At 44.8% G+C, this 23,156-nt stretch overlaps 1 protein-coding gene across 24 annotated transcripts in view; it reads right to left on the bottom strand.

Annotated features, from left to right (window-relative positions):
• Positions 1–11,795, bottom strand: part of LOC144497181 (uncharacterized) — a 41,458-nt gene extending 29,663 nt beyond the window's left edge. For 13 of the 24 annotated variants that reach the window (XM_078218026.1, XM_078218030.1, XM_078218032.1 and 10 more), the window contains exons 1-6: positions 11,737–11,789; positions 9,813–9,902; positions 5,914–6,006; positions 2,984–3,073; positions 680–769; positions 210–299 (exon numbers count right to left, since the gene is read on the bottom strand). In XM_078218026.1, coding sequence (XP_078074152.1) covers positions 210–299; positions 680–769; positions 2,984–3,073; positions 5,914–6,006; positions 9,813–9,902; positions 11,737–11,770 — 487 coding nt within the window. In that variant the 5' untranslated portion in view covers positions 11,771–11,789. Of the gene's footprint in view, positions 1–209; positions 300–679; positions 770–2,975; positions 3,074–5,913; positions 6,007–9,804; positions 9,903–11,649 lie in introns of those variants that run through there. The other 11 variants (XM_078218028.1, XM_078218041.1, XM_078218047.1 and 8 more) reach the window with 8 other exon arrangements.
• Between the last annotated feature and the right edge of the window lie 11,361 nt (positions 11,796–23,156).

Raw genomic sequence — 23,156 nt, 5'->3', positions numbered from 1 at the left:
TATTGAGAGAAATTTCAGAGTAAATTATGTGCCTTTATTTTTATACTGAGAAGAGTAAATGGCATGTTCAGAAAGAACAAAGTTTCTATCAAAGATATCTTAGTAACTATGATTAAAGTCACAAGCTGAATATTAATGAGTACTGCATTCTGTCTAATGTACAGAATATTTATTTTCCTCATCAACCAGCATCTCCTCTACATTTTTACCTTGTTTTTTTTCATGGGCTGTAGTTTCATTTTCAGCCTCAGCATTTTGCGATTCCGCCTCATTTACTTTCTGTTCCTCTGATCCGCTTTCTAATGCCATTAGAAGAAATGCAGTTAAGAGCAAATAGCATTAATTCCAAACAGTCAGCCCACTTTCACCATCAGAGAGAAGAGTGCCACAGGCTGAAAATAGAGTGTACAATAGTAGCGAGGAAAATGTGATGATCTGTTTGGTAACATGGAGGTGCACGGCCAGCAGGGAACAGGTGCAGTTTTCTCCCAAATCTTAATTGGCTGGACAAGAAACTCAGAGCAAATTGGGTGACAACATTCTTCTACCAGGCAGAGTAAATTTGGTGAAGAAACACTATACTGATCACAACTGGACATTTTTGTTTGCAGAAGAAATGGTTGCAAATGATCTATCCATTCTGTAAAACACAGGAAATAGTTTCCCTCTCCATTTTTACCTTGATTTTCTTCACTGCCTTGAGTTGCATTTTCGTTCTCAGCTTTTGGTGACTCTGGCTGATTTCTTTCCTGCTTCACAGATCTGAATTCTAAGATAATCAGAAGAAACAGAGGTTAGAGCAAATAGCATCTTGTAAACATAGTGAGTGTAATTTTCCAAAAATAATGACAAAGTGTCATCTGTGGCTGCCAGTTCCTTGAGCACGGTCCCAATTGCAATCCTCTCCAACTTATTCATTTTTATGGAGGGAGTGGTGATTCGCAATGTAAATGACGGGGGCAGGGCCTAAAGAGGTGGCTAGGCCAGCTCCTCAGGTGAACGCCCCAATCACAAAATGAGGTTAAAGATTCCCACCTCTCTCCTCCAATATCCGACATCAGTCCACCTCCACTGTCCCGTCAATGCCAATGTCAAGCCCCTTTCCCCCTATCTGCCGGCCAGTGCTGATATCAAGTCCCCTTCCCCCCCTTAAGTGAGCAGGACCTCGCAATGGGATCACCCAAGGTACCACGTCGTCAGGCCCGGCCCCTTTAAGGCCACACCACTTGATAGTTCCAACCTGGCAATGCCAACCTGCCAGGGTATCACCCAGAGGCTGCAATGGCCTGTAAGCCCCCGGCGTGTTCATTACATCTAGTCTCCTTTTTGGAGACCAATAGTGATGCCTGCCTGCTTCACGTCACGCCAGCTGGTGGGAGCATTAATTTTCCCTGACAATTTGTCTTGAAGCTGAATTTGAATATTTAAATCATCATTAATGTATGCTAATCTGGTTCACACCCTCGCTGGGCATGAACCAGATTACATCGCCGACTAACGGCAGTGAGAATCTCAACATGAGATCTTCCCATCGTAAATGCCATTACAGTCTCTCTTGCGAGAGTCTCCGATGCCAACAGCTACTTATACTGAAGCTTATCAATATCTGCTCTCTTTATCTGAATATTAATCAGTCAAAAATACTTTCAGTGCAATAGCAACTATCTGCTCAATTCTTCAGCATAAACAATTAGATTCATCTATCACACCATGTCTTAGTGCACACACTCTGATTAACACTGCCATTGCACCTCCCTTTAACGGTCATCTGGCTTGACGGACCAATGGGAACTGAGAGTAAGCAATCCCCCCAGAGGGTGGAGTCTTCCCTCAGGTAGAGTACATCTGGAAGCCATGTAGTAAGCATGTAAGGACTGGAGAAGCCAGGCAGGCTCCAAGGCAGCTGAGGACTGCAAACCTCGATACCAAGTTTCTCTTTATCAATAAATATCTTTCGTTCCCAACGATGTCTGAAGTCTTTGACGATGCCAGAAGTGCCAGTGCATAACAGTAACCTTCAGAACATTACTTTCAACTTTTAAAAGTTCAACTCCAGCTTTTGCCTAAGCATGAGACACAAATGTGCAGATGCATTTACACCAAAGCAACAGGCCTCAATAGCATATTGTGTAATATCTGTATTAACGTACGCGCAGCTGAATTCTGCCTCTGATTGTATAGGGAGGCAGGGACAGAACAGAAGGTTGCCTTCTGCTCTGCAAAATTTTCAATTTTAGAACCATAGAAAATTACAGCTCAGAAACAGTCCTTTTGGCCCTTCTTGTCTGTGCCGAACCATTTTTTGCCTCGTCCCACTGACCTGCACTTGGACCATATCCTTCCACACCACTCTCATCCATGAACCCGTCCAAGTTTTTCTTAAATGTTACCACTTTATCCGGCAGCTCATTCCACACTCCCACCACTCTCTGCGTGAAGAAGCCCCCCCTAATATTCCCTTTAAACTTTTCTCCTTTCACCCTTAACCCATGCCCTCTGGTTTTTTTCTCCCCCAGCCTCAGCGGAAAAAGCCTGCTTGCATTCACTCTATCTATACCCATCAAAATCTTATACACCTCTATCAAATCTCCCCTCAATCTTCTACGCTCCAGGGAATAAAGTCCCAACCTATTCAATCTCTCTCTGTAACTCAGCTTCTCAAGTCCCGGCAACATCCTTGTGAACCTTCTCTGCACTCTTTCAATCTTATTTACATCCTTCCTGTAACTAGGTGACCAAAACTGTTCACAATACTCCAATAATACTTATTAAGATATGGAGAGAAATTTCAGTGTAAATTATGTGCCTTTATTTTTATACTGAGAAGAGTAAATGGCATGTTCAGAAAGAACAAAGTTTCTGTCAAAGATACCTTAGTATCTATGATTAAAGTCACAAGTTGAATATTAATGAGTACTGCATTCTGTCTAATGTACAGAATATTTATTTTCCTCATCAACCAGCATCTCCTCTACATTTTTACCTTGTTTTTTTTCATGGGCTGGAGTTTCATTTTCAGCCTCAGCATTTTGCGATTCCGCCTCATTTATTTTCTGCTCCTCTGATCCGCTTTCTAACGCAATAAGAAGAAATGCAGTTAAGAGCAAATAGCATTAATTCCAAACAGTCAGCCCACTTTCGCCATCAGAGAGAAGAGTGCCAGGATGAAAATCTGGAAAGGCGATTCCCTCCGGAGAGATCACATTGCACGATTTTCCCTGCCTCTCGCTGGTGACATCACGAGGGTCACGCCCACAAAGGAAGAGAACCTCATTTAAATATACTTTAATAAATTTCAATATCACTAGAGTATAAAAGTTGGGGTCTGATGTTGCAGATGTATAGAACGTTGGTTCGGCCGCATTTGGAATACTGCGTCCAGTTCTGGTCGCCACACTACCAGAAGGACGTGGAGGCTTTGGAGAGAGTACAGAGGAGGTTTACCAGGATGTTGCCTGGTATGGAGGGGCTTGGTTATGAGGAGAGATTGGGGAAACTGGGGTTGTTCTCCTTGGAAAGACGGAGGATGAGGGGAGACTTAATAGAGGTGTATAAAATTATGAAAGGCATAGATAGGGTGAACGGTGGGAAGCTTTTCCCCGGGTCGGTGGTGACGTTCACGAGGGGTCATAGGTTCAAGGTGAAGGGGGGGAGGTTTAACACAGATATCAGAAGGACATATTTCACACAGAGGGTCGTGGGGGCCTGGAATGTGTTGCCGGGCAAGGTGGTGGAGGCGGACACACTGGGAACGTTTAAGACTTATCTAGACAGCTATATGAACGGAGTGGGAATGGAGGGATACAAAAGAGTGGTCTAGTTTGGACCAGGGAGCGGCGCGGGCTGATTGTTCCTTGTTTCTCGTGGAAGTGGAAATGACTAGGGTTGGGAAGCATTTTCCGATCAGGGCCATTGTGATCTCCTGGACTCGTTTCGATCGCCTCAGGGGGTCGGAGAGGAATTTCCCAGATTTTTTTTTCCCCATATTGGCCCTGGGGTTTTTCACTCTGGGTTTTCGCCTCTCCCTGGAGATCACATGGTCTGGAATGGGGGGGTGGGGGTGAGTTAATAGGTTGTAATGAACAAAGCATCGTAACTGTGGGGGACAGCTCGGTGGATAGGATATTGGTATGTAGATAGGCTGGAAAATTGGGCGGGGATCCTGGATTCAGGATTCAATCCTGGACCGGGGAGCGGCGCGGGCTTGGAGGGCCGAAGGGCCTGTTCCTGTGCTGTATTGTTCTTTGTTCTTTGTTTGTATTAACCACCCCCTGCCAAATATTGACCCCAGCTGTATTTTCAAACCTTGCCAACATGGCCACATCAGCAAAGTTTACAACACATTTACCCAGATGTGAGTTTAGCCCCAGGGGGAGAGGGACAAGCCAAGGCATTGGCCCGTGACAGTAGTGGGAGAGAGAGGCGAAGATGCAAGCGATGACTGTTGTTTTCGGGTGGGGGGGGCTCAAAATGATGATGTGAGACACGCCCACCTTTCCTGACAAGGATTCCTCTGATCCGGCGAGAAACACCGGTTTACAGTCGGACCCTGACACTTTGCCATTTTTTGGTAAGATTCCACCCAGTGTCAGCCTGGAAAAGGTTCCAGCATCTTATAATTGCAAAAACCATTTCTCAAACAAACCCTTGCAACAATGCAAATGATTTAAAGTCCTGAAAAAAACTTTAATAAACTGAATTCTAATCATCAACGAGTGGTTCTGACGACAGCAGCTCGAGAGAGTAAAGGTTGCTGACTACCATGTGCTCTGCAGAAATTTGGGTACAACCTGCAAACAATTTCCTGCAATGTAGTGTGAACTATAATAGAATATTTGATCAAATTACAATGTGTGAAGTTCTACATTAACAGACTTGAAACCATCAACCTGGATGGTGCTGTGGATTGCTGTCACAATCTCTCAATATCCCACTTTTCTTCGCAAGTTATGTTGTCAATCACACACAAGGAACCACTGTAACCATAAAACGGGTCAGGTTTTCTGCTTGCTTTCCAATATCTCTCGTCATCAGTTTTTGGAAATAGACTATCTCCAAACTCAGAGAAAATGGGTTATCAGCAATCCTCTTGAGGGAAGTTAAGTGGCTCAAGCATTTTCAGATTGTACCTTTCTTCACCGGTTTGTCATTAAATGGAACTGGGAACAATCACAAATGACTGTCATGTCAGTGTGGTGCCTGAGTGTATTCTCATTGACGGCTTCTGATGCCAATAGCTATTTATACTGAAACTTATCAATATCAACTGCTGTCTTTATCCTAATATTAATCAGTCCAAAAATAAATTCAGTTCAATAGTAGCTACGTTCTAAATTATTTCCCACATCATCCCGAGTACCTCTGTGCACTGTGGAGGTTGCAAAGTTCCTATCGAACCCCTAGCACACTTTTCACTTCTGATTTGAGAAAAGCAGAAGAAATGAAGTTAGGAACAATCATTGCTCCAAACCAATCGATTCCTGGGTATGAAATCCTCCTTTTAAACAGTTTCTAAAATCCTGAAAGCTTCACACAGAAACAAGAAAAAAGGAAAATTCAAGGAAGTGATTGATGCTGGCAACAAATGGAGTGCTTTCAGGTAAATTGTAAATTTACTTGAGAGCATTCAATTGTAAAAGTAATTAATAGCATCAAGGACAATGTGATGATCTGTTTGGTCATGTGGAGGTGCATGGCCAGCAGGGAACAGGGTGAAGTTCGTCCCAATCTCAATTAACCGGACCAATGACTCAGAGCAAATTGTGCGACAACATTCTTCTACCAGGCACACTATATGGCATTTGGTGAGGAAACACTGAATAGAACTGGACATTATTGTCTATGAAAGAAATGGTTGCAAATGATTTATTCACTCTGTCAAACACAGGAAATAGTTCTCCTCTCCATTTTTACCTTGATTTTCTTCACTGGCTTGAGCTACATTTACATCCTCCTCAGCTTTTGGTGATTCTGGCTGATTCATTTTCTGCTTCACAGATCTGATTTCTAAGACAATGAGAAGAAACGCAGGTAAGATCAAATCGCATTTTCTAAACGTAGTGGACATAATCCTCACAAAAAATTACTAAGTATCACTCTGGCCCACGGGTCTATGGGTGCTATCCCAATTGTAACCCTCTCCCACTTAGTCATTTGTAAGGGGGGGGAGCTGGGTGGTGATTTACAGTGTAAATGACAGGGACAAGGCCTAAAGATGCTGGCAAGGCCTGTTCCTCAGGGAGCGCCCGATCTCAAAATGAGATTAAAGATTCCCCTCTGCCTACTTTAATGTCTGGCTACAGGCCCCGCCAATGGTGATATCAAGCCTGCTCTCTAGACAACGCCAGTATCAGAGACCACACCCCCATCCCCAATATCAAACAAGCAATAAAGTGGGTTTCCCACAACCTCTTAAGGGAAGGCTGCCTCAATCAGTTAAGTGGCTCAAACATTTTCAGACTGTACCTCTCTTCATCGGTTTTGTCATTAAATGGAACAACAGAGAACAATCACAAATGGCATCCGTGTCAGTGTGGTGCCTGAATGTGTTCTGATTGACAGCTTCTAATGCCAACAGCTACTTATACTGAAGCTTATCAACATCATTTGCTCTCTTTATCCTAATATTAATCAGTCGAAAATAAATTCAGTACAATAATACCCAACTGCTGAATTCTTAGGTGTAAGCAACAAGATGCATCTATCGCACTATGTTTTGATGCCATGCAGACTATTTAAATAACACGACCACTGCACCTCCCTCTTACCTTAAACTTCTCTATATTATTCTCAATTTTAAAAAGTTCCGCTCCAAGTTATGACGAGCAAGACACACCAATGTGCTAATGCAATTATACCATCGCAACAGATCAGATTGTGCCTCCAGGATACCAGGATAATTTATGCATTGATGTACACACAGCTGAAATCTGCTTCTGTCTGGTTGTATGAGGAGGCAGGGATGGAAGAGAAAGCGAAGACTTGCTCTCTGCTTTGCCAAACACGCAATTTTGTTATGGCATTGAGGGAAATTTCAGAGTAAATTATGTGTCTGTGTTCTTATACTGGGAAGAGTGAATGGCATGTTCAGAAAGAACGAAGTTTCTATCGAAGAAACACAGATAAGACCAAATAGAATGTTGTAATCACAGCTGGGGGCATATCACCAAAGAAATAACTAAATGTCACCTCTGGCTGCCGGGTCCGTGGGCGCGATGCCAATTGCAATCCCCTCCCACTTAGTCATTTTTAACGAGGTGGGGATGATTCGCAATGTGAAGGATGGGGGCAAGGCCTAAAGTCGCCTTCAAGGCCTTTCCTCAGGGAGTGCCCCGATTTCAAAGTGAGGTTAAAGACTCCGCCCTGCCTCCTTCAATGTCTGACATCAGATCCACCCAATACCCCGCCAATGCTGGTATCAGAGACCCACCCTCAAGTGAGCAAGACCCCACTGTAGGCTCATCAAAGTCCCCACCCCTTCAAGCCACATCCCTTAGCTGTTCCAACCTGGCAATGCCAATCTGCCAGGGTACCAGGGGTAGTGCCAGGGAATGTGCTGCCATGTTCCTGACCACCCAAGGGCTGCAATGGCCTGCAAGCCCCCTGGCGGGTCCATCATGTCTGGTCTCCATTTTTGGAGACCAATAGTGATTCCCATCGGCTTCATGTCACGCTGATTGGTGGGAGCATTAATTTTCCCTGACAATGTGTCTTAAAGCTGAATTTGAATATTTAAATCATCATTAATGTATGCTAATCTGGTTCACACCCTCACTGGGCATGAACCAGATTACATCGCCGGCAGGGGACGGGGAGAATTTCAATATGAGATCTTCCCATTGCAAATCTCGCGAGAGTCCCTGGCCATAGCAGGATTTCTGACAGTGTGGGCTGGGCCAGGTGTCGCCCCTGTGTCTTTTGTCATAAAGGTGCTAAAATCTCATAATTGCTAAAATCATTTCTCAAACAAACCTTTGCATCAATGCAAACTATGTAATGTCCTGAAACAGAACATTTAGAACTGAAATCTAATCAGCTCTTGTTGGACAGATGATCTGTCCAATAATGTATTGCAGATGTGATCAACAAGTCTGATGACAGCAACTAGTGAGAGTAAAGCTTGCTGACTACCATGTGCTCTGCAAAGATATGTGTAAAACATGCAAACAATTACCTGCAACGTAATGTGAACTACCATAGAGTATTTGATCAAATTACAATGCTTGAACCTCTGCATCAACAGACTTGAAAGCATCAGTCTGGGTGGTGCTGCGGATTGCTGTACCAAAATGTCAATATTCAACTTTTACTGGCAGGTTATAGAACATAGAACATTACAGCGCAGTACAGGCCCTTCGGCCCTCAATGTTGCGCCGACCTGTGAAACCAATCTAAAGCCCATCTAACCTACACTATTCCAATATCATCCATATGTTTATCCAATGACCATTTAAATGCCCTTAATGTTGGCAAGTCCACTACTGCTGCAGGCAGGGCATTCCACACCCTTACTACTCTCTCAGTAAAGAACCTACCTCTGACATCTATCCTATATCTATCACCCCTCAATTTAAAACTATGTCCCCTCGTGCTCGCCATCACCATCCAAGGAAAAAGGCTCTCACTGTCCACCCTATCTAATCCTCTGATCATCTTATATGCCTCTATTAAGTCACCTCTTAACCTTCTTCTCTCTAACGAAAACAGCCCCAAGTCCCTCATATACCTCCCATCATGCCTCTCAGAAAGTTATCCAATCAGCCCCACCACCCTGTTCTTTCCCCTTTACCTTGGTAATATTTTCTTTTCAAATATCTATCTTATTTTCTTTGGAAAGTTGCTATTAAATCTGTTATGTTGTCAATCATACACAAGGAACCACCATAAGCTCAAAACGGGTCAGGTTTTGTGCTTGCTTTCTCACATCTCTGGTCATCAGTTTTTGGAAACAAACTGGAGCAGCCTGCCCGGCTTCCACAGTCCCTCAATGCTTACTATGTGGCTTCCACGTGTATTCTGCCTGAGGGAAGACTCCACTATCTGGGGCGATCACTCACTCTTGGTTGCCATTGGTCCCTGAGCCAGGTGACGGGAAAAGGGAGGTGCATTGGCAGTGCTAATCAAAGTGTATGCACTAAAACATGGTGTGATAGATTAATCTAATTGAGAGTAAATGGGTTGGCCGCAATCTGCTAAAAATAAGAGTGGATTAATCAATTAAATGGCTCAAACACTTTTTGACTGGACCGTCCTTCACTGGGTTCGCCATTAAATGGAACAAGGAACTATCACAAATGGTTGTTCTGTCTGCACAGTGTCTGAATGTGTTCTGATTGAGAGCTTCTGCTGCCAATAGCTACTTATACTGAAGCTTATCAATATCATCTGCTCTCTTTATCCTAATCAAAAATACTTTCAGTACAATAGCAACGACCTGCTCAATTCTTTGATGGATTCACACCCAAGCAACAGACGCCAGTAGCATATTGTGTAATATCTGCATTAACGTACACGCAGCTGGAATCTGCAGTCTCTGGTTGTTTAGGGAGGTCGCGACAGAACAGAAGGCGAGAATGTGCTCTCTGCAAAACTTCCAATTTTATGATAGTGAGAAAAATTTCAGTATAAATTATGTGTCTGGATTCTTATACTGAGAAGAGTAAACATCATGTTCAGAAAGAACAAAGTTTCTATCAAGGCACCTTAGTACCTATGATTAAAGTCACAAGCTGAATATTAATGAGTACTGCATTCTGTCCAATGTACAGAATATTTATTTGCCTCATCAACCAGCATCTCCTCTACATTTTTACCTTGTTTTTTTTCATGGGATGGAGTTTCATTTTCAGCCTCAGCATTTTGCGATTCTGCCTCATTTATTTTCTGCTCCTCTGATCTGCTTTCTAATGCAATTAGAAGAAATGTAGTTAAGAGCAAATAGCATTAATTCCAAACAGTCAGCCCACTTTCGCCATCAGAGAGAATGGTGACACAGGCTGAAAATCCGGAAAGGATCAGGAAAGATGATTCCCTCCGGAGAGATCACAAATATTTAATGACCCTGCTTCCACTGCATTCGGAGGCAGAGTTCCAAAGTCGCACAACCCTCTGAGGGAAAATTATTCTCCTCACCTCCATCCTAAAAGGCAATCCCTAATTTTGAAACACTAATTATTAAGGAGGAAGTAGGTAGATTCTTGATCAGCATGGGAATCAAAGGTCATCGGGGATAGATTGGGAATGTGGACCTCAACGCAAACTGATCAGCTATGATCTTATTAAACGGCTGAGCACGCTGAGAGGCCGAATGACCTACTTCTGCTCCTCCTTTGTATGTGGTCTAAGCAATGCATTGTATAACTGAAACAAGTCTCACAACACCAGGTTAAAGTCCAACAGGTCAAACCTGTTGGGACTTTAACCTGGTGTTGTGAGACTTCTTACTGTGTTCACCCCAGTCCAACGCCGGCATCTCCACATCATAACTGAAACAAAACATTCTTACCTTTATGTTCAATTCCTCTTGTAATAAAGGATAGTATTCCATTAGCATTCTTGATTACATGCTGCACCTGCATACTAACTGTTTGTGAATCTCATATACCTGGAGTGAGTCAATTAAGTTGGTTTAAACTTGTAACTTATGGCACTTGTTTCTCATGACCAATCAGCTCACGTACGGTGAAGGGTTACATGTCACCTCACTCCTTGCTGATAAACCAGTGTCTTGAATCCCTCTGAACCACCCGTTCCCCACAAGAAGGGTACCCAATTGCTGACAGATCCAAGGTCTAATACTGAGAATCTCTGCATGCGCCTGTCCTGGACTTAGGTGAACTAAAGCCCATCTCACTTGCCTTACCTGTTCGCTCAAGGGCTACTGTTTGGTTCTGGTGCTGCTAACAAGCCAGTGCGTAGAGGCTGTGAAAGCAGTCAAACATTAGCATCACTGTGTGAGTGGTGAATGGGGCTGCGTGCAGGCACAATGGACGAGTTAAAGTGGGTCATTAGTGAAAAGATCGAAGATGTAACACAAATAGTAGTGTGTATTATCCAATTGGTTAGCTGAGATCAACCAGATGCATAGATTATACAACCCGGAACCTGCATATTTTCCACATTTATGAAGAATATATGCTACTGCTGTAAGCAAAATGCTTTACTTAATACAGATTTCATTAAATGTGATTTCGCTTTTCTTCTAGGACGGCACAGTGGTTAGCGCTGCTGCCTCACAGGTCCAGGGACCTCGGTTCGATTCCAGCCCCCCACAGTCCAAAGCCTGAGGAACCAATGTTCAGAATTATCTTGATTTACGGGGAAGTTTCTAGTAGTTTAAAAGAAACACAGCAAGGGGCGGGAGTGTTCAAACTTTGGGTGTTGCAGTAACTGAGACGAGATTCACAAATGTTATTGATCTGACTGTTCCTCGCTTCCTGTCCCCTGAATATCAAATGCTGCCGGAGCCCCAGAGTTTTGGCAGCGTTTTTATGTTTCGTTCGCATTTCCACCAACTGAAGTTCTGTTTTTTGCTTATTTGTGAACTTGGCAGTGACAGGCAACTCCACCAGCAACACTTGCTGAAATCTCAGTCAATGCAAACAGCACCCAGCCCTCACTGTCCCCAAACCCCCAGTTACCTATCTTTACCTCCCTGCTGCTGTTCCATGCTGTCAGTGAGGCTTTTCCCCAACTTTGCGGACCCACAAAGTGATCATTCGATCATTGCTCCAATACCTGCCCTCTTCCGCGAACCAGCAGACTTCCGCATCTGCAGCGGTGCCGCATTCGTTTCCGCCCGGCAACTCTGCGGAGAATGAGCTGCCGAAGCGGAGGGGTTTGTGTTGGTACGGACTGCGGGGCAGGCTGTACTTCCCATAGCCTCCAGTGCGGGGCAAAGAGCTACAGATCTAATGTGGGAATCATAGAAACCCTACAGTACAGCAAGAGGCCATTCGGCCCATCGAGCCTGCACCGACCACAATCCCACCCAGGCCCTACCCCCATATCCCTACATATTTTACCCACTAATCCCTCTAACCTACGCATCTCAGGACACTAAGGGGCAATTTTTTAGCATAGCCAATCAACCTAACACGCACATCTTTGGACTGTGGGAGGAAACCAGAGCACCCGGAGGAAACCCACGCAGACACGAGGAGAATGTGCAAACTCCACACGGACAGTTACCCAAGCCGGGAATCGAGCCCAGGTCCCTGGAGTTGTGAAGCAGCAGTGCTAACCACTGTGCTACCGTGCCGCCCCGTTACGTTATTCTCAAGGCTAATCTGATTCGAACCTTCCACCAAAAATCATTTACTTCTGGAAATGTTCAAGTGAACTTTGCACAACTTTTGTACACATGCCAACTTACAAAAAATCCTGCAGAAGCCGAGGAGACAATCTAAACATTTGCACGTTCTTCCCATGTCTGCGTGGGTTTCCTCCAAATGCTCTGGTGTCCTCCCACAGTCCAAAGATGTGTGTGTTAGGTGGATTGGCCATGTTAAATTGCCCCTTAGTGCCCAAAGATGTGTAGGTTAGATGGGTTAGCCAAGGTAAATGCGCTGAGTTACAGGGATAAAGCCTGCGTGGGATGCTGCTTTGGAGAGTCAGTGCAGACTCGATGGGCCAGATGGTCTCTTCCTGTGCTGTAGGGATTCTCTGGTTCTTCTGTGGAAAAACAACCTTGAGCCTGCTTTAAAAACAGACAAGTGTGAGAATCCTCAGTTCAGACAGCATTATGGAAAAAAGATAATATCAGGAATGACCATGTATCAATAGGACATCCCATCCCAATCATCACCCACAATATAGAACGTGCTTTGTTGGGTTAGAGCTTGTCTCTTTCTCTTCAGGTACTCTGTCCTAAGAGGTTGTTGGTGACCATAGACCTCTTACCATACTAATCTTACTGGGGACATGGATCATTCTCATTGGTGGTACATTCATCCAGTTTGCGAAGTGTTTTAAAAAGATAATTCAAACAGGTTGGTGTGGATTTTTCAGTTCCAGATGCCTGATTCCGTTCAGTGAGATCTAGCTGATCTATACAGCTCTCTTGGCTTAATATTCTTCAATATTTTTGTCCAACATAAATCAACCAATCTCATATAAAATTATGCATTGAACTCTCTTTTGTGCTCTTTGTGGGAGAGAGTTCCGCACCAAGACATGTCTTTGTGTGAGGATGCATTTCCCAGCTTCTCTCCTGAATGATCAGTCTTTGATTTTTATGGTTCTGCTCTTTTGTCCTAGACTTTCCCACCAGCAGAAAAAAAATTTAACCTATCAATTCCTTGCCAAATCCTAAAAAACGTCAAATCATCACTTGAACATTCGGCATTCCAGAGAATACATTCCTTGTTTAAGTAATGCTGCCTCATAATCTATCCGTGCAGCCCTGGTAACAGTCTGGTGAATCTATGCTATGCTGAATACAAAGCCAATATATCTTTATACTGTGGTGTCCAAAATTGTACAACATACTCTAGGTGTGATCTAACCATGGCTTTGTATAGCTGTAGCAAAACTTTCTCTCCTTCTTTTCTAGGCTCTAGTTAAAAAGGCTAACATTCCATTTGATTTAATGCTAAAAATACTCAGCAGGTCAGGCAGCATCTGTAGAGTGAAATAGAGTTAACATTTCAAGTCAATCATCAATAAATTCAGACAAGGACCAGATGTGTGGTTAAACTCAATGATCCAAACATTATTGATCTCAATTCGAGTCACTGCCATTGCCTTATGAAAATGGCACACGCGCCTCACCATTGCAATGTATTAAAGGACATGAAGTTTTGTGCAGGGGGGGCGGGGCGGGGCGGGGGGGGGGGGGGGGAGATGGTGGCATGTCACTGGACTAGTACTACAGGGTCCAGATTAATGCCCTGCAGATATGGGTTCAAATCCCACCAAGGCATCTGATGGAATTTAAATTCAGTTAACAAAACCCGGGAATTTTAAAAACAGCTCGCCTCAATTAAAGTGAAACTGTTGTCAACTGTCATTAAAACCCATCTGGTTCACTACTGTCCTTCAAGGAATGACATCTGCTACCCTGTCCATACCTGGTTTGGCCTGCACTTGACACTAGACCCACAGCAACTGCCTTATGAGATGGCCTAGTAAGCTACTCAGTTCAAGGGTAATTAGGGGGATGGATAACAAATGTTGGTATTGCCAATGATGTCCACATCCATGAAACAATTTGTTTTTGAAAAGCAGATAAGAACTAAACTTGCCTAATTACCCTTTTTATCAACATGATAGTTACTGCCAATCAATCTTTTTTTTATTTATTAGTGTCACAAGTAGGCTTACTGTAATGAGGTTACCGTGAAAATCCCCTCGTCACCACACTCCGGTGCCTGTTCGGGTACACTGAGGGAGAATTTAGCATCACCAATGCACCTAACCAGCATATCTTTCAGACTGTGGGAGGAAACCAGAGCACCCGGAGGAAACCCACACAGACACAGGGAGAACGCGCGGACTCCGCACAGACAGTGACCCAAGCCGGGAATTGAACCCGGGTCCCTGGTTCTATGAGGCAGCAGTAATCTCTCTGAAACTGAAAAATAATTATTATAAGTCACATTCTTCTAGATTTTAATTGTGCAGAATATTAATTTAAAGTTGATTTTTTTATTTTTCTTTACTGTCCCCCTTTCTCTCTCTTAATCCAGTTTTCTTTTCCCCTAATTATTTCTTTCTGATCCTGGGTTGACAATGAATTCACCCACTCTACACTTTTCTTTTATATTGTTAATTTCACAATCGCTCATTCTCATTAATTAAGCAGATACATGATTGCTTGTCCTGTTCACTCCCGTCCCAAATACCTTGGTTCCCTCTCTGCAATGCTATCACTCATATTTCAGCAACTTACCACACAAAATATTTAAAAACCTAGATACGCAAGGGCAAATCAAAATAACATTAGGTACCATGAGATGCCATGCTACAGAATACTGTGATCCACTGTTCTCAGAGAAAAACAAGCCAGTTCTGAAAAGATCCTGACATTCCATTTGGTAAACAAAGAGTGGGTATAATGGGTATACACTCAAATTGGAAGCAAGTGTACCAACGAGGGGTGTGATCTTACCACCTCGCTGTGCCTGTTGATCAGCATGGCGGGCTGGGAAAATAGCATGAGATGCTAAAAATCCAATTCGCACCTGGCACAAAACGGTTTGCTATCTTCCCAGCCCCTTTTTACTGGAGTGAACCAATACACACCCAGAATTATTAGCATGAATTTGACTGGATTTCAATATCATTCACGGGTTCAGCATCCCCCCTCCCGAATGCGTCCCCCCTCCCGGGGAGATGTCACGCTCACGTAAATCACTACTGCTCGATAAAAGTGTGGTTCAGGCGCAGCGGTAGTGAAGGGGAGCGAGGAGGTGAGTACCACTGAGCACCAACACTCAGGGTTTGGGGGCGTCTCAGTCACTGTTGTGGGGTGGGAGGGCTTGCATGGGTGCAGGGGTAATGGGGGCCTTGTGCCGGTATGGGGTCCTCATGTCGGGGGTCACCACTGGCCTGGGGCTTGTGTTGTGTGTAATTCCCTTGGCAACTCAACAACCCCTGAGGGGTTGCATATAAGGTGGAGCCTCAATCCCACTGATGTCGCCATGGTCACCCTGCCATCTGTCCACTATACAGGCTCCATGGCTGACCGCTGACAATCCATCCCAGGCCCCACTAACTGTAACAAGAACCAGGGTTGGCAGCTGTTGCCGGATAGAGGGAGCGTGGCAGGTGTTAACACAGCTCCACACGCTGCATGGACTCTGCAGTGCTCACTTCGATGGAAACCCATCTCGTAACAAGGGTGCCTCTCCACCCTGTATCCGAACTGCAAACCATTCCTGGAAGCCATTGCACCAGAAATCCAGGTGAATGCACTCAAGTCTATGCTTCAGGAGTTCCCATTGGCGACCCCGTCATAACCACCCATATGGTCACCGTGCCCACAGTGGCGATGATGTGGCAAAGGTCAGCAGCCCTTTGAGGTGGCGCATGGCTGCAGCAGGAGGACAAGATGCTGCCGGTCAGAGTCAGGACGCAGCTGCCCATTGGCCTGAGGGGAAGCCCTAGGGATATCGGAGACAATGACCCTGTCTCTGCAGGACCCACATGTCCTTCAATGGGGTTCAGGACACCATGAGCCGCCGCAGACTGCGTCTCAGTAAGGAAACAGTGCGGCACCTGGCACCTCGAGCAACAGGAGGACACATGCTCCCAGTGGCAGCGAAGGTCATGGCGGCCCTCAACTTCTACCCACCGGGTCCTTCCAGGCCTCCAGCAGAGACCTCTGAGGCATCTCCCAATCCTCTGAGCACAAGTTCATCTGTGGGGTGACGGATGTCCTGTAGGCCTAGACAGCCAACCACATCAACTTGCTTACCTTATCGAATGCATTACCTTATTGGTGCTTTGTCTGAGGTATTGACAAGGCTCTCTGAGAGGGCAGCAGAGGGGCGCCAAGTCCTGGGGGCCTTGTTTCTTTGGGGTTGTCTCCTGCAAAACAGGACACATGGTTAAGTGCAAGGGAGGGGCAAATATCTAGGCAGATTGCAGCTTATTTGAGATAGGTCGTATGAATGAAGGTTTTGTGGCTCCTCACTTCCGTGGTGCACTCTGACCTGGCTGTCAGTCACAGCTCAGCCTCTCCATGAATGCAGTGAGGAGACTCAGCTCAGGGATCCCATCTCTGGTCTTCGCCCACTCCCGGCGATTATGGGCCGTCTTCTCCTGTGGGGCAGAAGGGGGGATTGAGAGCCTGATGGCTGGAAGGGCACGGGTTTTTGGGGTTGGGGGCAATCGGGTGACGTATGTCATCTGCACCAAGCCTCGGCAGCCAGGGGTGCTAGAGGGGTTGGAGGAAGGTGCTAGAGGGTTGGGTGCTGGGAGGCTGCAGTGTGTCAGGGAGTGGATCGACTTGGGTATTCTAGAGACTGATGCCAGGGCAGGATGGACATTCACCCTTGCTGCCCAAATGGGGTCATTCATTTTCTTTCAGTACTGGCCCTGGTCCTCCGTGCCAGTGCACGAGCATTGACAGCTGCTGCCACCACTTCCCAGACCCAAACCTTGGGCCTGGGTTTTTCTCTGGAGAAGAAGAGGGCCCCCCTCTCCCCCACAGCATCCAGTAGCTATCCCAACTCTCCCTCCATGGAGCTGCTCTGTGTGGTACCTACACTACATGAACTGCAGCAGAACCACATGAACTGCAGCAGTTCAAGGAGGCAGCTCACCACCATCTTCTCAATGGCAATTAGAGATGGGCAATAAATGCTGCCTAGCCAGCAACACCCATAATCTGTAAATGAATAAACACACCAGTATTCAAGAGAGGCGGGAGTCAAAAAGCAGGAAACGATCGACTAACATGTCATTGGGAAAATGCTGGAATTCATTATTGATAAGATAGTAGCAAGATATTTAGAAAATCATAATACAATCAGGCAGAGTCAATATGGTTTTGTGAAAATGAAGGTGTATTGACAAATTTATATGAGTTCTTTGAGGCTGTAACAAACAGGGTAAATAAAGGGGACAAGTAGATGTAGTGTATTTGAGTTTCAATGAAGCATTTTGTGGTGATTGTCCTTTTCAGGATCAATATGCAGAGTAAGGGTCACATGACCAATGGAACCAATCAAAGAGTAGGGTGGGGAATCACCCTGGTGAGCTCAAGTTTCTGTTCCAGAAACTTCTCGGGAGTTGGCTGCAATTCTCTGTATAGCTCTTATCCATAAACATGCTGCTTTTCCCCTAAATGGTGAACAAGAATTATGACACATTCAATAAGGTTTCATATAACAGGTTACTGGACAAGAGTTCATGGTGGTGAGGGTGATCTTTATCTTGGATAGAAGATTGGCTAACTAACAGGAACAGACGATCAAGATAAACAAGCCATTTTCAGGTTGGTGAAGTGTAACTGGCGGAATGCCATAGGGATCAGTGCAGAGGTCTCAAGTATTTAAAATCTACATTGATGACTTGGGTGAAGGGGCAAACTGCATCGTAGTCAAATTTGCAAGTTATGAAGAGAATGCATTCAGAAAAGAGATATAGATTGGTTAAATGAATGGGCAAAAATATGGTAGATGGAGTATAATGTTGAAAAATGTGAGGCTGTCAACTTTGGCAAGATGAATAGGAAAGTAGAATATTATTTAAATCGTAAGACTGAAGAATGTTGGAATACAGAAGGATCTGGGTGCCTTGGTACATGAATCAGCAAGTAATGAGGAAGGGAAGTGTAATGTAAAGGGGATGGAGTATAAAAGTAGGTAAGTTTTTGCCTACAGTTATGTCGGGCATTAGTGAGACTGCATCTATAGTCCTGTGTATAGTTTTAGTCTCCTTACCTAAGGAGGAATATACTTGCACTGGGAATAGTTCAGATGCAGTTAACGAGCTTCCTGGGATGAAGGGGTTGTCTCTTGAGGAAGGGCTGAGTAGGTTGGGCCTATACAGACCGGAGTTTAGAAGAATGAGGGGTGATCTCACTGAAACATATAAAATTCTGAGGGGGTTTGCCAGGGTAGACAATGTTTCCCCTCATGGGGAAATCTAGAACAATGAGGCACATTTAAAAAATAATGGGTCTCCCATTTAAGACAGATGTCAGATGGTTGCTGATCCTTGGAATTCTCCTCCATTGAGAGCAGTGAGAGGCTAGGTCATTGTATATTCAACGCTGAGTTAGACAGATTTTTGATTGACAAGAGAGTTGAGGTAAGGGGGGGGTCAGGCAGCAAAGTGGACAAGGCCACAATCAGATCAACTATTGAATAGCAGAGCAGGCTCAAGAGGCCAAATGACCTAATCCTGCTCCTATTTCTTATGATTCTATGACATTTTTAACAAGTCTTCTGATTTGATTCGATTTGATTTGATTTATTATTGTCACATGTATTAACATACAGTGAAAAGCATTGTTTCTTGCGCGCTATACAGACAAAACATACCGTTCATAGAGAAGGAAATGAGAGAGTGCAGAATGTAGTGTTACAATCATAGCTAGGGTGTAGAGAAAGATCAACTTAATGCGGGGTAAGTCCATTCAAAAGTCTGATGGCAGCAGGGAAGAAGCTGTTCTTGAGTCGGTTTGTACGTGACCTCAAACTTTTGTATCTTTTTCCTAAAGGAAGAAGGTGGAAGAGAGAATGTCCGGGGTGCGTGGGATCCTTAATTATGCTGGCTGCTTTGCCGAGGCAGCAGGAAGTGTAGACAGAGTCAATGGATGGGAGGCTGGTTTGCGTGATGGATTGGGCTACATTCACGACCTTTTGTCGTTCCTTGTGGTCTTGGGCAGAGCAAGAGCCATACCAAGCTGTGATGCAACCAGAAAGAATGCTTTCTATGGTGCATCTGTAAAAGTTGGTGAGAGTCGTAGCTGACATGCCAAATTTTCTTTGTCTTCTGAGAAAGTAGAGGTGTTGGTGGGCTTTCTTAACTATAGTGTCGGCATGGGGGGACCAGGACAGGTTGTTGGTGATCTGGACACCTAAAAACTTGAAACTCTCGGCCCTTTCTACTTCATCCCCATTGATGTAGACAGGGGCATGTTCTCCACTATGCTTCCTGAAGTCGATGACAATCTCCTTCGTTTTGTTGACATTGAGGGAGAGATTATTGTTGCTTCACCAGTTCACCAAGTTCTCTATCTCATTCCTGTACTCTGTCTCGTCATTGTTTGAGATCCAACCCAATACGGTGGTGTTGTCAGCAAACTTGAAAATCGAATTGGAGGAGAATTTCACCGCACAGTCATAGGTGTATAAGGAGTATTCAGGATGGTCACAGAGTTTTTAAATACTGATCAGAGTTTGTGATGCCCTAAGACTCAGGTTGGCTGTAAAATACGAAATGGAAAGTGAATGTGTCGGTAATCACATCTTTAATTTCACTCTGTGATTTCCTGAATCTGTCTGCTGCAACTGACAGCAAAGACAAGCTAGAAGTGAGTGAGGGAACTGATGTGGCAAGTCCACAAGCTGTGGTACTTTAGCAAAGGTTAGCTGCCAGTGAGCATAGGATAGAGGAGGATTACCTGTACATGGAAACCATGGTCTTCCATAACTTCTGATCTTATGGGGGGAAACAGCTGAAGATGGTTGGACCTTGGACACTACCCTAAGTAATAACTGTTGTGATGACCTGAGGCTGAGATGATTGACCTCCATCAACCACAACTATCTTCTCTTTGTGCTCGGTGTAACTCCAACCAGAGGAGAGTTTACCCGCTGTTCCCATTGACTCCAGTTTTGCTAGGGCTCCTTGATCAAATGCAGCCATGATGGCAATTACAGTCATCTCTTGAATTCAGCTCTTTTGTCCTTGGGCCAAGGCTCCAATGAGATCAGGAACTGAGTGGTCCTGTCAGAACACAAACTGAGCATCATTGAATAGGTTATTGCTGTGTGAGTGCCACCCGTCAAAGACAACTTCCATCACTTTGCTGATGATTGAAAGTGGACTAGTGGGGTGGTAATTAGCTAGATTGGAATTACTTCACTTTATGTTGACAAGTCATTTTTCCCTATTGCAGAGATGCCAGTGTTGTAGCTGTATTGGAATAATTTGGCTGGAGGCACATCTAGTTCTGGAGCACAATGGGTGTACCATTGCCATTTCTAATGCCTCGCTGATGCTGGGTGGTCCATACAGCTTTATTCCTTTTAAACTTTAGATTCAGAGTCATACAAGAAAAGGCCTTTTGGCCCACTGAATCTGCAACAACAATAACTACCATTGAAATTGTGCTAATCACATTTCCCAGCACTTGTCCCATATCCTAGAATGTTATGATATTTCAAGTGCTCATCAAAAACCATTTAAAAGTTGTAAGGTTTCCGGCCTCCACCACCTTCCCAGGCTGTGCATTCCAGATTCCCACCGTCCTCTGAGGGATTTTTTTTCTCAAATCCCCTCTGAATCTCCTGCCCCTCACCCTAAAACTATGCCCCCTTATGACTGACCCTTCAACCAAGGGGAACAGCTGCTCCCTACTCACCCTGTCCATACCCCTCATCATATACACCTCAATCATGACTCCCCCTCAGCCTTTTCTGCTCTAAAGGAAATAACCCAACCCTATCCAGTCTCTCCTTATATCTCAAATGCTTCATTTCCGTACAATACTTTGGTACAAGAAATAGGGGGCATAGCCTCAAAATACGGGGGAGTCAATTTAGAACAGAGTTGAGGAGGAACTTCTTCTCCCAGAGGGTTGTGAATCTTTGGAATTCTCTGCCCAATGAAGCAGTAGAGGCTACCTCGTTAAATGTGTTTAAGTCACAGATAGATAGATTTTTAACCATTAAGGGAATTAAGGGTTATGGGGAGCAGGCGGGTAAGTGGAACTGAACCCACTATCAGATCAGCCATGATCTTATTGAATGGCGGAGCAGGCTTGAGGGGCTAGATGGCCCACTCCTGCTCCTATTTCTTATGTTCTAATGTACAACTAAGTGGCTTGCTGGAAAATTCTTTCCTTAAGGACGCTAGTGAACCAAATGGGTTTCTGGAGCAATTTGGCAGTTTAATGGTTACCATTACAGAGGCTAAGGGGACAATATTGAGCCCACATTCTCCATCCACGGGAGGATAATGAGGGTGACCACGCAGAGGAGAAAAAGGAAGAAGCCCAGGCAGTGGTTAAGGCTCGATGGGGCCGATGCGTTAGGGATGGCTTCATAGCGGCTTGCTTTAGGGATGAACAAGATGAGGGAGTAAATAGCTTTCCCACTATGGGGATGAACATCTCACCAGAATGAAGTGCCAGTAGTATGCTCCCATGCTGCTGCCAGGCATCATGGACCGGGCACTGAAGCTATTGCCAGACTCTGCGGGACAATGTTGATGAGTTGCATTGAGGACAGAGCAGTGCTCCTTTCATCCTTCGCAATATGTCCAACTCCTGCCTGACAGAGAGTTTAATGCATCCTGCCATCAAAACGGCTTACATCGGGCTCTGAAATGTGAGATGCGCAGCACTAGCTACTGTAGGCCCCCATCCACATCAGGGGTCCCATGTTCACATCCATCTTACAGCCGAGGTGGACAGCCCTAGGCCTCGTGATCACTAAAGAATGCTGTTGGTGTTCCATGATGGGGGTGAGTTTTGATGGGGGTGGGGGGGGGAGTTCACCCTACCATGGATGGGGATTGGGGGATGGGCTCGGGAGGGCTGAAAGCATCTCGTGCTCTTGAAGCACTCCTCCTCCAAAACTCACGCTCGGTCCAACCAAGGGAAGACAATACTGTAAGAAGAAGAATGCACACCCATCCCACAGACATCCGTAAGTAAACATTCTTTCTCTTAAAAAAACTTAATTAAAAAACTATTTACACGTAGCACTTTAGAATCATAGGTATTATATGGAATTCAGGTGGTTGGGGGGGGGGGGAAGGGGGGCATGGTTAGAATTCTGTGTAAAAGGTAGTCCTAACCATCAAAAATGTTTTAGAGTCATAGAATCATATAGTGCAGAAGGAGGCCATTTGGCCCATCGAGTCTGCACCAACCATAATCCCACCCAGACCCTATCCTCATAACCCCATGCATTTATCCTAGCTAGTATTCCTGACACTAAAGGGCAATACATGACAGTTCTGTCATTGAGTTGTGGGGATAGTTTATTAATTATAGCAAAGACATCGAAAGGAGCCCCAATAGACAAGAAGACTTCAGGGAAATTCAGGAGACACTGGGGATACTGACCAAAAGTATGAGGCAGAAGATGCAAGGACCTTATAGTCAACATTTCAACACAGAGCACAAGTGTGTACCATATGGACTCATATATAAATCAAACCTTTAGACCATTTAAAAAAAATTAAGGACCAGATTTTGTTAAGGCGATATGATGGAGTAAGGCTTGCTGCCTCTGGAGACAGACACAGGACGACAATAAAGGTGAGTGGATGGTTAGGCCAGTACATTGGAATTCCTGTCTTCATTTACTGGGATATAGACCCAGTTTTAACGGTGTATGCCCTCAACTCCTCATCCCTTATTCATCCGAGGTAGCCCTCCATGGCCCATACCCCCATGCCACACCTATGCTGCCTTCATGCCCCTCATATGCTCATGTCATCAGCAGATGTTGTTTTAAGCTTAAGATTGT

Source organism: Mustelus asterias, chromosome 8 (assembly GCF_964213995.1).
Source record: "Mustelus asterias chromosome 8, sMusAst1.hap1.1, whole genome shotgun sequence".
NCBI classification, from domain to species: Eukaryota; Metazoa; Chordata; class Chondrichthyes; order Carcharhiniformes; family Triakidae; genus Mustelus; species Mustelus asterias.
This window is presented reverse-complemented; position numbering and strand designations above follow the sequence as displayed.